The sequence below is a fragment of the Prinia subflava genome, chromosome 5, assembly GCF_021018805.1.
Source record: "Prinia subflava isolate CZ2003 ecotype Zambia chromosome 5, Cam_Psub_1.2, whole genome shotgun sequence".
Taxonomy (NCBI): Eukaryota; Metazoa; Chordata; class Aves; order Passeriformes; family Cisticolidae; genus Prinia; species Prinia subflava.
In genome coordinates this window covers 49,602,781-49,619,228 of record NC_086251.1, presented here as the reverse complement: position 1 = coordinate 49,619,228, position 16,448 = coordinate 49,602,781, and the positions used below count along the sequence as shown (strand labels likewise).

The 16,448-nt window shown below is 35.1% G+C and overlaps 1 protein-coding gene across 1 annotated transcript in view; it reads left to right on the top strand.

Moving 5' to 3' along the window:
* ATG2B (autophagy related 2B) overlaps positions 1-16,448 on the top strand; it is a 45,427-nt gene that overhangs the window by 7,381 nt on the left and 21,598 nt on the right. Inside the window, exons 5-23 of the mRNA XM_063399311.1 lie at positions 711-873; positions 1,358-1,537; positions 2,480-2,576; positions 3,634-3,816; positions 4,472-4,629; positions 5,372-5,483; positions 5,636-5,897; positions 6,760-6,910; positions 7,444-7,536; positions 7,705-7,893; positions 9,189-9,462; positions 10,581-10,686; positions 11,728-11,920; positions 12,076-12,218; positions 13,344-13,501; positions 13,746-13,918; positions 14,222-14,372; positions 15,177-15,376; positions 16,152-16,232. Of these exons, the coding sequence (XP_063255381.1) occupies positions 711-873; positions 1,358-1,537; positions 2,480-2,576; positions 3,634-3,816; positions 4,472-4,629; positions 5,372-5,483; positions 5,636-5,897; positions 6,760-6,910; positions 7,444-7,536; positions 7,705-7,893; positions 9,189-9,462; positions 10,581-10,686; positions 11,728-11,920; positions 12,076-12,218; positions 13,344-13,501; positions 13,746-13,918; positions 14,222-14,372; positions 15,177-15,376; positions 16,152-16,232 (3,067 nt within the window). The remainder of the gene's footprint in view (positions 1-710; positions 874-1,357; positions 1,538-2,479; positions 2,577-3,633; positions 3,817-4,471; positions 4,630-5,371; positions 5,484-5,635; positions 5,898-6,759; positions 6,911-7,443; positions 7,537-7,704; positions 7,894-9,188; positions 9,463-10,580; positions 10,687-11,727; positions 11,921-12,075; positions 12,219-13,343; positions 13,502-13,745; positions 13,919-14,221; positions 14,373-15,176; positions 15,377-16,151; positions 16,233-16,448) is intronic.

Here is a 16,448-nt window from a genome sequence, read left to right as displayed (position 1 = left end):
TGCCTTCACTCAGATTCCACAGAGCATGTTTATGCTAGTTATTTAACCATCAAAGTAGAAGAGTTCTGTTTTTTCCTATACATTTCCCTCTACTTCTACAGTTAATGAATAACATTCCTGAGGCATTCAACAGCCAGTGTATATTGTTGACCATGTGTGCAATTAGAAAAGGGAACTGACCCTTTTGAGTAAGACACTTTAAATCTTTTCAGAAAAAAATGTACAGTCCTGAAAAAAAACCACCAAACCCTGAAAGAATTTAGGTTCTATGTGAGCCCCTGTGAGTTTTCTGATTACTTTGAACATGAATACTGTACATGTTCTTAATGTAGATTATTTTCAGCCTATGGGAGAGAGTAATCATCCTTTCTTGCAAAGTATGGCGATCAGCATCAAATAAAAGTGATGTTTACTGAGAACTGCTAATGAAATATATTTGATTTTAAACATTTATAAGCTTCAGGTTATTGTGTTCTCTGGGGTATTTTCGTATCGGAAGCATGTCTTGGTTTTCTGGTGGTGTCCCATAGAAAAGTTAAGATTTCCACCCATTCCCAGAGAGCGGTGGGTTTTCATTTCAAGACAGTGAACAACACTGTAAAAGTACAAGGAGAGAGACCATATACAAACTTAAAGGCTAAAAGGCACAAGAGAAGTAACAATTTGCATGTACCCACCCATGTCTTTATTTTCTTTCTTTTGCCTCCCAGAACTATGTACTGTGATGAAACTGCAGATGAGTGCTCTGGAATTAATGTACATCAGCCCACAGCTTTTGCTCACAAATTACTGCAGCTCTCAGGTGTCTCTTTCTTCTGGGATGAGTTTCCTGCATCGGCAAAGTCCTCCCCAGCGTGTTCAACTACACAGCTGGTAAAAATAAGTACATTATTTAAGGATGTAAATTGATGAAAGAATATATGAATAATTATTAATTACAGTAATACATGAATTCTGAAGGATACAGGAGTTGAACTTGTACTTAAATCTGTGTTTGGGAAGTTTTAGAATCAGTTCCTGTTGATTATGAGGAGAGACAAGGAAATGGACTTTAGGACTGAGTAGAAATTAGGACGTATGGTACTGGAATCTGGTTGCAACTTTAAGAACTAGAAATTTAAGAATCCTGGAATTCACTATTCTGTGGAAACTTGCTCTTCTTTTTTCAAAGGCCTAATGCTTCACATTCTATGTACCTTGTTTTTTCACAGTTATCAATAAATGTTTTTAATGTCTTTGCCTTTTTAGTTTGTAAAGTGATTATTTGTGTGTTAGGCTTATTTGAAATGCTTGTGTTTTGCATTTTTTTCTCAAGAATTGGGGTACATTCTTATTCCTTTGTCTGTAACTTTTTAAGGCAACTGAACCAAAGCTTTCGCCTAGCTGGAATCCAAAAATCATTTACGAGCCACATCCACAATTAACAAGAAACTTGCCAGAGATTACTCCTTCTGACCCTGTACAGATCTGTAAGCTGATTGGTAGAATGGAGTTAAGCCTAACATTAAAGCAAAATGAAGTACTTCCTGGAGCTAAGGTTAGTCATGCTTTCCTGGTCTTTTAACTAAATGAATAGTTCTGTAAATAGTTGGGGTTTTTTTCCCTAGTACATATGAAAAAATGTAATATTCTCAGGGGAACAGAATTGCCATAGTTTTCATGTTGATTCTTTACATTCTAACCTAATAAATATGCGTAGAAAGACATCTTTATGGTAGCCAGGTGAGTCAGGGCACACTGAAATCTGTTAAATGAGAATTTCTGTATGTTAGAGAGAGACTGAATTTAAGTGTTCAGAAACCAAGTAGACATGGTATTGAGTATACAAGTAAAGCTGTGTAATATATTCCCCTTCTCTCCAGTTTTTAATTTGGCTGTTGACCTGTTTTTTATAGTGTACTATGTTTTATAGGAAGCGTAAAGTTTCTACTGCAGTACAGAAGGGGTTTTTTATGTCCAGTAATTTCTAGTCAATCTTAAACTGTTATTGTTTATTCAATTAAGAAGAGTCCTTAAAAACTAAATAACATTTTCCGTAGTGTGAAATAAGAGAAACACTGCCAATTTAAAAGTGTAAATATACGAAACAGAAGATGTTTATAGTTTTAAGGTTTATTTTAAAAGGTGATTACTTGAATATCTCATAATTAATAAGTAAAGCAAAATCTATTTTTGATTACTTTGGGAATTAGTAAAGAAAAAATCAGGAAATTAATGGAATTCTTGATATTTTTCTGTTATGAGATTGTGTATTTATTTTAAGCTAATAGTCAATGACACATCTGCATTTATTCTGCCAAGCTACAGTTTGGAAGAAACATAAAATGAAGTTTCTAGTTGTTGTATAGAAGATGAATATACTGGTGGAATGCCTGTATTCTTTCCAGCATAAAAATCTGTTACCCAAATAATTGATTCAAGTTATGTAAAGAAAAATTCCTTGAGTGTTCTTGACAGCATTCTTTCCTTTTCTTTTTAGTTGGATATAGATGGACAAATAGATTCTGTACATCTGTTTCTGTCACCAAGGCAGGTTCATCTTCTATTGGACATGGTAGCAGCTATTGCTGGACCAGGCAAGTGAACAGTCTGTAAACATTAAATAAGAAACAAAACAAAAAAATTTTACAAGATAAAAAGTTTCCTCAGTTGAAAAAAAAATTGTGGTGCTACATTATTATGGGTTTTTATCTGATATTAGTAAAATGCTTTGTAGCTGCTGTGAGTTAGGACTGTGGTTTATTTATTGTCTTCAGTTGCAAATTGTACATCTAGTAATGTAATTATGAGTAGTGTACAATTACTTGTCTCATTTTCTAGTAATGAAAAAAAAACAACAAACAAGGCTTGAGACATAGCTGTATAATAATACAAGAAATAAGGATATTCTGAGTGGAGAAAACCAGAAGACCAAACAAATTCTAGTTCTTGTATCTTCTGTTTCACAAGAGGAACTTAGCTTTTCTGTGCTGTGTTTGAGTGACAAGCACAGAAAACCAGAACAGACTGTAACTGAGTATGTTTGTATTTGTGAAGAATTATGAGCAATGTTTCAGCTACTGCAGTAGAAGTACGAGAGTGTTTTGATTTGTTTCCCTGTTTTATGTAACAACACTTGTTAGAGTAGGTCTTTTGAAAGATCTGTCATATCCTGGGTAGGTGCTTAATATTCTTCTAATACTGATATACTTGTTTAATTAGATGTGTTCATTGTTTTCAGACAACTGCAGAGATATTACATACAGTTTCCTATCTGTGTCATCTTCCAACCTGAAACTTTAATAATTCCTTAATAGTTCAACCTTTAAGAGGTTGTGACCTTAGTCCCTAAAGCTGGCTGAGAAGAGAAATGTATGCATATTATATACCAACACACTGCATATATAACCTTGAAATATTTTCATCAGAGGTGAAGTTAATAAATGCTTGGAGAGAGTAATCTGTTCTGGACAAGTAAAACCTTCAGACCAACAAAATGCACAAATACACACATCTGATATATAACAGGCATGCATGTAACTACACATGCAAATATATACACCAATGATTCATTTACAGATTATTTTGTGAATTTTCTTAGGGATGCCATTAAGGAAATTACAGTAGGATTTCTGTCCTTTTTTTTGAATTCAGAAAGTCTAAGCAGGATAGAACTGTCAAATAAAGATAGGAAGAATCGGCCCATGCAACAGGAGGATGAGTATCGGATTCAGATGGAGTTGAAACGTTATTTGAGGAAAGAGTCTTTATCTGCAGGAGCATCATCTGAACAAAGCTTCTATGAGACAGAGAGTGCCAGAACACCTTCTAGTCGTGGCAAGTATAAAAGATGATGCAAATATAGCAAATAACCTGTTGTTAATTTGTTTAAATTGATTGTTCGTCTCTTAGTCTTAACAATTCATGTTTTAAAATAACGTTGACCTAAAGTAATTATATACCATTAATTATAAAGTTCAGTAAAAGAGCAACTAGTTTAGGTATCAGGCTGGACTTTATTCAGTATTTCCTTAAAACTGTTCAGTTTGTGTTAATGTGCAACATGCTAAAAGCACGTACAGCATGATATCTTTTCAAATGTGTGGTTGAGGAAATTACATCTAGAATAATAGTTGTGTTTATCTGATTTTATGTGAATAGTTTTTTGCTGATTATTTTTAACGTGAAATACTTTGATTTGTCAAAAATAGAATGTATGAATTTATAGAAGTTATACCAACTTGAAAATGAAAATGAGATATTTAACTGTTTTAACATTCATGAGGATTTTTGTCTTTGAATTTTTATTTAAATCTCTCTCCAGGGACACTACTAGTCTCATGTCAAGAAAACTTGAAACTTCTGTAAATGATGTATTTAGCTGGTTATTCTGGCTAGCGGTTAGATTTCTGGACTTAAGAATAATTTCTGTTAGAAATAAAGGGGTTTTTTAATTAGTAAATAACTCTTACTGTCTGTGGTTTTCTACTAGAGGAAGAAGTTTTCTTCTCAATGGCTGAAATGGACATGTCCCACAGCCTTTCCTCCCTTCCACCTCTTGGAGATCCTCCAACCATGGATCTGGACTTGTCTTTAACCAGTACATACACAACTACACCACCAGCAGGATCTCCACTGAGCACTACAGTGGTATAGTATTAACTGCATTTGGGATCTTTTACAAATTAACCCTACTGTCTGAATCTGTTGCATAATTGCTGCATTCTTTACAATGTCAGGAACTGTTGCCAAATTCTAGAAAAATTGAAATGTTCAGAGCTGGTAGTATTCCTTTTCTGCGATGGAGATGGTATTGGAATTACTCTCGTTTATTTGGCTATTAAGCTAGGAAATGTGTTTTCAAATACCATGAAGCTTGTATAGGATGCTTTGTGATATATTTTCTTTTTAATTACTGCATGTGTAAAAGAAAACCACCTGGTTTTCTTTTAAAATAGACTACACAGGCAGTGTTGTATGAAATTGTTGTATTAAATTTTCCTCAAACTATTGTTTTATTTATGTTTATGTTTGAGGAACAAATGTTCCTCAAACATAAAAACTATGCTGTTGTTATCACCATCTTTCCCCAGATCTGTTATGTAACTAATGTTTTCCCTAATGAAAGCCTTGGAGAGTAGTTGTAGAACTAGAAAATATATGCTCTTGGGGGAGTGCAACTTTAGCTTTAAGAACCTGTGGAATTAGAAAGCACATCTCAAAGTAAAGTATGCCTGCATTGATAAGTTGAGCACTAATGCTACATGAAATGTCATGTTGATGATTGTTTGTGCATGTTGGAGTTTTTTGTTAATTTACCTTTTTGTTTATGTTTGACCTAATGCATAACAACTCTTTGCAAGTTTAAGGTCATATATATTTTTTGTTTTAGCTGCAACCAACTTGGGGTGATTTTCTTGATCGAAACAAACAGGAATTACAGCCTCCAAGAGGTTCCTCACTAACAGCCAATATGGTTCACCAGACTTCCTTAAGAAGGACATGTAAGTAACAACAGATAGATAGTTCTCCCTAGATAATAATGAAAGTGAATGTTATGCAGCAACTTGGTAAAAAGAAATGAAAATCAAAAGTAAGATGATTTTATAAATGTGTTATTGCTGAAAAATTACGTGAACTTAATTTTGTATTTCAGCTATTCCATCCAGATCTGTTTCTGTGGATGAATCCAGACCTGAGCTACTTTTTAGACTGGCAGTTGGAACTTTCTCAGTGTCTGTACTTCATATTGACCCTTTACCCCCACCTGAAAGTTCACTGAACCTTAACCCATTGACACCAATGGCTCGGGATTTCTTTACCCGAATAGAAAAGATTGAGCCAGTTAAGTTTTCAACAGAAGATTTTCTGTCCTTCCGAGAAGTATTTGCAGAAGCTTGTTCTCATGATCACCTTAGGTATAACTTTGCTTATTAATAAATATAATTAACAGAAATATATTTTAAGTAAATATGAATAAAGTTAGTTTATTTCTATAGGAATTATGTCACTTAATATTTGAATTGTATTAGACTTCTTTATTAATTTCAAAGTAGTCTTGAATTTTGACATCTGTTGTCCAACACGTCTTTTTAAAAAAAATTAAAACAAAAGAAGAAAGGGGAATAAACATTACAATCACCTGGCTTTTTAATAGATGAATTAAATTAGGTACAGTTTCTACAATGGAAGCCTAGATAGTCAAGAATCATTAAGTAAATTATTTCTTAAGAAATAGCTGTGTTTTATAGAACTATTGATATTCCATTATAGTGAGTACTGCTTGAAGGAGCTTAGGGTTTTATTTAGTGCAGAATATGATATCAGTAGGGATAAAGCCTAAGTGAGAACAAGATAATAGTCAGTCAAGTCTTTTTTTGCAGAAATTTTTACCATCCAGTACAGTGTATGAAGTAAAATATTTAAGGGTGTATATACCTTCTCTTGCCATATGTAATTTAGACTTTGTGAGACATTTGACTCCTTTATTGTCTGTCTAAGGATGTTAGTTTTATATGAACTGCACCTCAGGTTAGATGCCTAAAATGTTCTTTACAAATTTCTCTATGTTGACCATTGTTGATTATGTACCATGAGCTTCATTGTCTTTGTTGCTAAATCTGTTATAATTAGATATTTTAATATATTTGGAGAAATTATGGTGTTTTAATGATTTCAAAAGGATTGTAGTGATTTTTTTTCTGCATACTTAAGTCTTGACTTTTCATCATTGTTACTGATTTCTGCTGCTTTTAATAATTCATAATTTTAATAATCCAGGTTTATAGGTACTGGCATCAAAGTGTCTTATGAGCAGAGACAAAGAACTGCCTCTCGAAGTTTTAGTACTGACTTATCCATTGGAGATATGGAGTTTCTGGAATGCCTTTTTTCTACTGACACTCATTCCGTGCAACCTCACTATACAGAGGTATGTTAAAAATAAAGGGAGCTCCATAAAAAAGAAATGTTAATTGTAGAACTGAGAATGCTAGATTTCAAAATGGTTGTAATTTAAATGTTTCTTAATATTTTTTATTTTTTAAATATGTTACAGTTTTAAAATAAAACTTACATTTTAATTCTGAGCTCAAATAGTGAACTTAGCTTCTGTCGTACCTGACAGGAGCAGCACCAAATAACTAAACTTTGTTAGTTACTTCTTTTAAATGCTTAGCATGGTTTGGGCATTAAAGTAGATGTTTTCCAAAAACTAAGCAATGGAGTTGAACAATGCAAAGGTTTCTTGTGGTGGTGATTATTCTTCCAGCTATTTCAATGGTCAGAGCCAGCAGTACGGTAGCTGAATCTGTGGATTAAGTAAACAGTTGAGCTGTGTCTCTGTTCACTGACTTCAGTGTGGGGTTACCTGTCTGTTCTAGGTAAAATGTCATAAATACATCTTCCTGTGGCAACTCTTTCCTTCTTATTTATTAAGCCTTTTTAACTATTTTTTTTCTGAAGCTGCTGACATTTCATTCTGAAGAAAGAAAAGATTCTCATTCTATGCCATGCCTTCAGCTGCATTATAAGCATTTAGATAATAGAGGACCTCAGGTAAGGTGGGAGATTAAAAAGACCAAGTTTCTGTACAATAATCTTTGTCTAATTTGGCTCATTTGAACAGAAAATTGACTGTAAAACAGAGTTCTTAACTCCTACTTATTATAATTTGTTTCACTGTGTTGTGTTGAAGATTTTAGTGCTTTTCCTCTTTCTTTTCAGGGTAGCCAAGGGAGACTCAGTTCTGTTCCACAGAAAGCAGAGTTACAAATAAAGTTAAGTCCAGTGTTTTGTGAGCTGGATATCAGTATTGTAGACAGATTAAATTCCTTACTTCAACCCCAGAAACTAACCACAGTGGAGATGATGGCATCTCACATGTATGCTTCTTACAATAAGCACATAAGTCTGGTAAGTTTGAAGTGAAATTGATTGATGAACTTGCTGGGGTTTTATTTGCAGGAGGAAGTCAGAGGGACAATAAGCCTGAGATTGCTAGTTCTGATTGATTTGAGGTGGCTGAGGTGCTTTTTTTTAGTGTGAGAGGGTATTTTTATTTGGTTGGTTGACTGGGGTTGGTTTGTTTTTTTGCAGCTTCTGACACAGAACAGTGGCCATCTGACACAGTCTCATTTTGCATTCAGTAATTGTGTGCTTGAAAACAGACCAAAGGACAGTGGTAGATACTTCACAAACTGCCTAAGTTCTCAGCTTCTTGAAGCAAGGGGAACTGAGCAAAACAGCATAATCTTGACTGATTTCTCATCCCTAATCTGTCCTATCATGGTCTCCAGCAGGTGATATAAAGTGTTGCTAACAATTCCATTTCTGTGTTGAAATCTTTACTTGTCCCAAGCAGCCCAGCTGCCTCTGGTGTGCACTACCTGCTTTTGGGGTAGGGGACAGAGAATGGGGAGCATATGCATTGCATTCGAGTGATCTGGGACCAACAGAAAGAAGTTGAAGCTTATTTGCCTTGGTTTGGGATCACAATAGCACTAAACTTAAAGACTTTTCTTAAAATTCTCGAGGCGTGATTAATGCAATTAACTGGTTTTCTGCACAGCAACAAAAATCTTCATCTAAGTTTATTGCTGCATTTACTGATTACGGAAAAATCAGCTTTCTAAAACTATTTAAGAGAATCATGATTGAAAAAAAATTGTAAGACATCAATCACTTCTGTAAATATAACTGTCTTGCAAGTTTCATTCTTTTAATGATCAGCAAAAAGGGGAGGATATGAAGGACATGAAAGTGCTGGGACCTGGAAACCCTAACTTCCTTTAGTTAGGGACAAATACACGTGATAGTAATTCCTACTTTTTTCAACAACAGCAATTTTTAAACAAGTGTCTGAGACATGATATTTCCTAACTGCAACTGAGTATTGTTTGGTACTCTCACTATCTAATTTAAGAGGAAAAAAATTGCAAAAATAGCTGGTTTTTTTCAAGATTGTTAATCTCTGCAGAAACTTGACTTCTAAGTAGAATCTTTACAACACCAATAATAGAAAAAATATCCTAAGAACAGTAGCAGTTGGTCTTGATGTGTTTTTTCTGTGATATATAAATAATATTTTTCATTATTACATCATCAAAAGCTTTCCTCATAGTCACTTTTAATGCTATTTTCTCTAATTCAGAGAATTTTTAATTCACACTGGTTTGTTTTTTGGTTTCTGTTGTTTGGTTTTTTTTTAGCATAAAGCATTTACTGAAGTTTTTCTGGATGATTCACATGCTCCTGCAAACTGTAGAGTTTCCGTTCAAGTCACTGCCCCAGCGTTAAATCTCTCTGTTCGCTTCCCGATACCTGATCTACGGTCAGATCAGGAGAGAGGACCATGGTTTAAGAAGTCACTTCAGAAAGAGATTCTTCATCTTGAATTTACAGATATGGAATTTAAAACTGAATTTCTAGGAGGGTCAACTCCAGAACAAGTTAAATTAGAGCTTACCTTTAAAGAGCTAACTGGTAAGAATGTTAATACTATATTCAAATGTCATTTTTTATTTTCCTAGGTACTATATAGTTGAGAGAAAGGTCCTCTCAAATGGTGTCACCCAGGGAGTGTCTTTCCACCTGAATTTTGGAGTAGATATGATATCTCTACTGTAGTTTTGTGTTCTGTACTAAATACAAACATGTCCAAACAATACTACAAGGAGGAGAGGCTGTGTGTCCAGTTCTGGGCTCCTCAGTACAAGAAAGACAAGGAGCTTATGGAGAGAGTCCAGTGGAGGCTACAAAGATAACAAAGAGGGGTCTGGAGCATCTTTCATGCAATGATAGGCTGCAGGAGCTGGGCCAGTTTGGTCTGGAGAAGAGACCTGGAGAGAGGATCTCCTAAGTAAATAAATACCTCAAAGACAGATGCCAAGAGGATGATGCCAGACTCTCTTCAGTGGTGCCCAGAGACAGGATGAGGAGCAACGGCCATAAACTGAAACTCAGGAAATTTCACATTAATGTGAGGAAGAACATCTATACATTGAGGGTGGCTGAGCAAAGGAACAGGGGCCCAGGGAGGTCATGGAGTCTCCCTGTGTGGAGACATTCAGAACCTACCTTGCATGCATTCCTGTGTAACCTGCTCTAGGTGACCCTGCCTTGGCAGAGGGGATGGGCTAGATAATATCCAGAGGTCCTTTTTAACCCTAAAGGTGCTGTGATGCTGGGATTGATTGCCTAAATAACTATAACTGAAAAGCTTTAATAATTTCATGTCTCTAGTATCTTTTAAAGTAATAAATCTGAGACTCGTTTATATTGGCAGTCTTCTCTGCTGTCTCATTTTGTGTACTTAATCAAGGCTGGGACAAAATACAGTGATGTTATAATTGTAAATGCAGGTATTTATGCATTAGAAACATCTGATTTTCTAACTACTGCTAGCTAGAAAATAATACGAAATAATTTTTGTTTCTAAAAGTTAATACTAATTTTTTGCAAGAAGAGATGACAAAATTTGCCTAAGTAGCTTAGTAAGTAGCATTGACTAGTTTTGTTAGACTCCAGCCTGAGGAGTGGCTAAGCTGCAGTTAGCAGTTGTCATTCCCCTGTTAATTTCTAAAAAATCTCTTTCTATTCAGGTTCATTTGAAGAAGATAATGCAGAAACACCAGTAAAATTTTTTCAGGTGTCAGGTGGCACAGATGGAGATATAACATCATCATCAGACAATTTTGACTGGCCTAGGTAAAATAGATTTTCATGTTTTTAATGTGGATTGATTAAATTTTTAGGAAGTACTGTTTTTCTGATTTTAATCAAGAATGCCTGTGTGGTAAATGATGGAAAATAATTTGCAAAGAAAGAGCATGTAACTGTAAAAAAGACCCCAAGAATTTATAAAAAGAAACCCTAGAACTTTTATATTTATAATAATGCAACGTGGTTTTTAATGTATAATGGCTTCTGCATGGACTTGAGTAAATTTCAGTGAAAGTGAGGTAAATGTGATCAGATACTTGAGACTTTTCCCCTTTTTTTTTGCTTTGCCTTTTCTCCTGCATTCATGACTGAATACCAAACAACCCATCCTAGCTGAGTTTTGCCTGAAAATAATATAAACCATAAGAATACTAAGAATAATTATAATGTGACTGAATTATTGCAGTTTGTGTCATATACAAGGCAATATAGTACTTCAGACTTACTGAAGAGAAGAACCTGGCAGCTGAAACATGTAATAAGATGTTTAAAGAGGCAATTTTAGATTTGCTACAGAATTTGTTGTGTATATTTTTTGTCTGAAAATTCAGTGGCTTTCTGACAGCAAGTTTATATGGATATTTTTTCTTTTATAATGGCACAAGTATTTTTTTTCTATAACTGTGTTTGCATGTAAGAAGCTACACGGTGTAGTAAAATATTTTTAATAGCTGTTAATGGTCTGGTGAAACAAGCTTTATTTTGAGAGAGTGCCAGGTTTTTGTTAGGTCACCTATATGGTCACCTGATGTAGTTGAAAAAAAGCAGACACTTAACATTTTCTTTCACTTGATAGTACCTTTTCCATGTCCCTTTGTGTGTATAAGTTAGTTTCTTTCTTAGTAGTATTGCTTTGGGTAATAAAATATGTTATTATCTAATAAAAAAGTCCCTGGACTTTTGAGCTACTTAGTCCCTGTGTATTTAATGGCAAACTGGTAGAACTAGTGGACATGTGACAGAGCATAAATATAAACGTTATAAGCATCTCTAATGGCTTATTCTGCATAACTTCTCCAATGTCAGGATTGTATTGAAAATAAACCCTCTGGCTGTGCACTCTATTCTGGAGAGGATAGCAGCTGAGGAGGAAGAAGGTGATAATAATTTTCAAGAGGAAGAAGAAGGAGGGTCTCATTCTTTGAAGGATGTGTGTGATATTAGAAGACCAGAGCCTTCTCCATTTTCTTCTCGTAGGGTCATGTTTGAAAATGAAGAGGTACTATAAAATTTTGTAATTGCTTTGTGCTTATGATAGAAAAAATGAATGCATTCTCACTGCTTTATATGCAACTTCTGCCTTCCACTTTTAGTTTTGTCTTGGGTTTGGTTTTTTTTTAACTTAAGGGTTTTTTTTTTTCTTTTTTCTTTCAGATGGTGATGCCAGGAGATGTAGTTGAAATGACTGAGTTTCAGGATAAAACAATTAGCAATTCTCATTATGTACTGGAACTCATGTTACCAAACATTCACTTAACATTACCAAACAAAAGCTTCTATGAAAAACTTTACAACAGGCAAGTGTAATTGTTTTGCTTGGTTATCATGACCTGTACTCTTAGTTCTGTGTCACTTTTGATGAAAGCAATTTTCTAAGCAGGTATAGCAGGAACTTGCGTGTGTAGTTTATTTAAAAACACAAAGTGCTATATAAATATTTTTCCAAGTTAATATGACACCATTGTGTCGTGCATCTGATTGGTGCCATGGCAGTTGTCTGCTAAAAAGTGTTTGGCAGATTTTGTGAACAAAGGGTGAAGCTAAATAGTCTGGCTCCCAGTGAATACTTTGTTCAGTATTCTGTTCAAATACTTTGTTCAGATCTCTGTGCACTGTTTCATTTTGCTCCAATCTTTCTGATTCCTTCTTTAAACAGATTATTATCCGTAAGAAACTTGCCCTCAATTTTATTCTTTCCATCTGAAAATCTAGAGTTTGCAAGGCAAGCAGAAAAAAAAAACCCTATTCCAGTTTTGTAAGGCTCACAAAGGTTTATAATAATGTAGAGAAAGTGAGCCCAGTTTACAGATGGGTGTTCACTATTTATTTCTGTTAGTTTCCTATCTGAAAACAACAAAATGCTACTAGATTGTTACTGTGCTATGCAACATACAAGAGAGATGCTGATCTATTTTAGTCTCTGATAGGTGTTACTTTACTTTGAGTATTTTCACTTCCAAAGTGACAAAGCAGAACCTTCCATTGAATATTCTGTTGGAGTACTTCTGTACTGAATGTCACATATATCTTTTACCCTGACAGACACACTCACTTGAAATCAAAAGAATGAATATTTCCTGCAACTTAGTTGAAAACTGATATGATCAAAATAGGGGTTTCTCAACACCCCCTCCAACCTACTGAGCTAATTGATACCTACTTATAGAGGCTTTTGTGTCACTGTCACATGTTAGACTTTGATATGTACATACCATAATTACAGAATAAAAGTTACTTCCATTTTTTGTTGCTTTTACTCATGAATATATTATTGTTTCTTGTGCTCGTGAACTTCATTTTCTCTGTCTTTTTAATGGATATCTTGTTATATAAAATCTGCAAAGGAATTATGCTTGTTTGACTTAATACAAAATGGGAATATAGTAGTATACTTTGTGTACTGATAATGTATTTCTTCCTAGGATCAGCAATGATTTGTTGTTGTGGGAACCCACAGCTCCATCTCCTGTAGAAACATTTGAAAACCTTTCTTACGGTGTTGGACTATCTGTGGCCAGCCAGCTCATCAACACTTTCAGTAAAGACAGCTTTAGTCAGTTTAAATCTGCAGTTCATTATGGTAATACACTTAAATCATCTAGAACTATAGTGCTTTAGAAGCATAATTGCCTGAAGTGATTAAGATGCTAGTGGAAAGATATTGTAAACTTACAGGAAAACATAAATGAAAAAAAAAGGTAGATTACTGTTTAACTGCATAAAATAAGTGTGAAATTGAATTGCATTACCAATGGAGAAACACTTGAGTTACTGGCATATGTGTACTAGCTAGAGAATGAGTTTTTCTTCATTTTATCTGTTAGATGATGAAAGTGGATCTGAGGAAGAAACACTACAGTATTATTCCACTGTTGACCCGAACTATCGTTCGCGCAGAAGGAAAAAGCTTGACTCACAGAATAAGAACTCACAAAGTTTTCTGTCTGTTCTGCTAAATGTGACACATGGATTAGTGTCAGTATTCACAGATGTAAAGGTGAGGCACTGGGGCTGGAACAAGTTTTTTGTTGTTTTGATCGTGGATCCTCTTCATGCTGTATGTACTTATCTGGAAGGAGGCAGTGTTTTTAACATTCATTCTGTAATCTTCATACTACTATAACCAGGCAGTAATGTAACACAGTATTTTGCAAATTCTGTTTACTTTGCTTCACGTGAGAATAACTGAACTGCAAGCAGGAAAACATGTATTGGTAGCAAGTGTTGTGTTAGTTTAGACTGCCTAAATGCAGCAAACTGCCAGCAAACGATAATTTTATCTTTTCTATTCTTCCTTCAGCAGGAGGATGGAAATACACTGGAAGGAAAATATGGCGAATTTTGGTTTGAGTTCAACAGTGGTTCCCTTTTCAGTGTGACTAAATATGAAGGCTTTGAGGACAGACACTATGTTTGTGTCCATTCTAGCAGCCTCAATTTATATCATCAAGGTAGGAGTGGGATTGAGGTGGCTTTGGGACTAGATTTGAAATTAACTAAGCTTCAAGCTTTTTAGGAAAAAGGCTGTATTTTTTTTCACTTTCCTCTCATAGTGTATAATTTGGCACAATGAATATAATTTATGGCTAATATTTCTAAATGCTACAGTAATGCAGCTTCATTATAGCTGTATTTAGTTACAGTTTAGCTCCAACTTTCCAAACAGCTGCTGTTCTTTAAAGGTACTGTGATCCTCTGGCAAATTAGCTGTACAGCTTATTCTTTACTATGAAAATACACTCTTCTTGCATGTTATTGGTTGTTTAATTGGAAAAACTACAGGTTACCAGTGGCTGCTGTGCTTTTCGTGAGTAGCTAGTTGTAGTCCTCAGGTGAAGAATTTTGACTATATAATTTGTGTATGTCTGGTAACGCTCATGTAGTTCAACCTTTTAAGGTTTCCCCCTAAGATGCCCCTGAATCAGTGGTACTCATGTTTCAGTGCAAGGCTTAGTTATTGTGTGTTTAGATGTTAGCCTGGCACTCTCTCATAAAATGGAGACACATGTTCCTCCGTGTAACCTGTAGGAGATTTCTGTCCTTTATTTCAACTTTCTATTTTGTTGGGCAAATAAAATACTCAATACCCTAACAGCCTGGAGATTATAGCTAAAACTGTGGCTTTAAATATTGCATCACCCATAACCTTCCCTTCACAGTTCTTAATTGTGCATGACTAACTTTGGTAATTAAAATAATTTTGTAACATTTCATCAGTAACAGCTTTGGTACTTCATTCCCAAATCTGTTTGCAGGTTTGGTAGATGGAGTCGTCCCTTCCTCTGAAGTACGACTGCCCAGCACAATCCGTCCCCACTGGTTAGAGCCCACCATTTGTTTTTCTGAAGAAGATGGTCTCAGTAGGACTACTTCAGATGGTGTGGGAGTGGATAGTCCAAGTATGCTGACTGTTGCAGTCAAAATCCAGTCGGATAAAATAGAGAGCAATACAAAGGTTTGTCTTATCTCAGTTTATATGGAAGCATCTAGACATGTAGTTAGAAGGGTTATAGATGAAGAAACTATATAGTTTTAAGACATTCAAACTATGATTTTCTGTTAGAATCTTTTGGGTAGTTTATAAAATTTAAGCAGCAGCTTAATTTACTAATTCTTCCAATGCTACACTTTGCTGATTATGCTATTTCTTTATTGAATGTGTTTTTTGAATAGTTGACCTTTTTTGTTCGTTTTTTTTGAGTTTTTCCGCTGTCAAAACAGGCAAGAACTACTATAGAATTACACTGCAGTTAACTAGCAGTGTCCTCTAATAGGCAGCCTTTGCTTACCTGTTTGGAATGGGACTGGTAAATGACAGTAGCATTCATTGGTGTGGCTGAAAGATGACTTCTTAGCATAGTGGTGACAAACAGGTTGGTTGAGTTATCTAAAGAAGGGTTCTGCAGACCAGCAAAATGTTGTGGGGGTTCAATTTTCTCACATGTGAGCTACTTTGGGTTAGTATTCCTGGTCATTTCTGCTGAATCCCAGAGTGAATGTACAGGCAGCCTTCCTTCCTACAACCACTACAAAGCTGCCATTTCTACACTATCATGTTGCAAGAAGTATGATACTGTATTATCCAGGGTTTCTGTATTGGGAAGCAGCATTTTTCTAGATACCAGGAGGTAGGTTTTGGGGAGCAGAAGGATGACACTGTTTCACAATCTAGGTGTGAAATAGCTACATGTGTTTCCTTTTAAACCAAGTCTTGCAACTTTGTTGTGCAGGAATTTCTGGTTGCTGTTGGACTACGAGGAGCCACCCTTCAACACCGAGTGCTGCCTTCAGGTTTAAGCTGGCATGAACAGGTCAGGTTGCTGCAGTTTTCTTGACTACATCTTCAATTTCAATCAAACTAAATCTTGATTGAAAATCTTGATGTTAGGCCGTGCCGTATTATCATACTTTACTCTTGAAAGTGTTACTATTGCTTTCCTGTTTCTCTTTGAGACTATTGACAGATGATAATCTTACTTTTCAATTATTTCTTGTGTATTCACTTGATTCCTCGCATCCTCTACCTT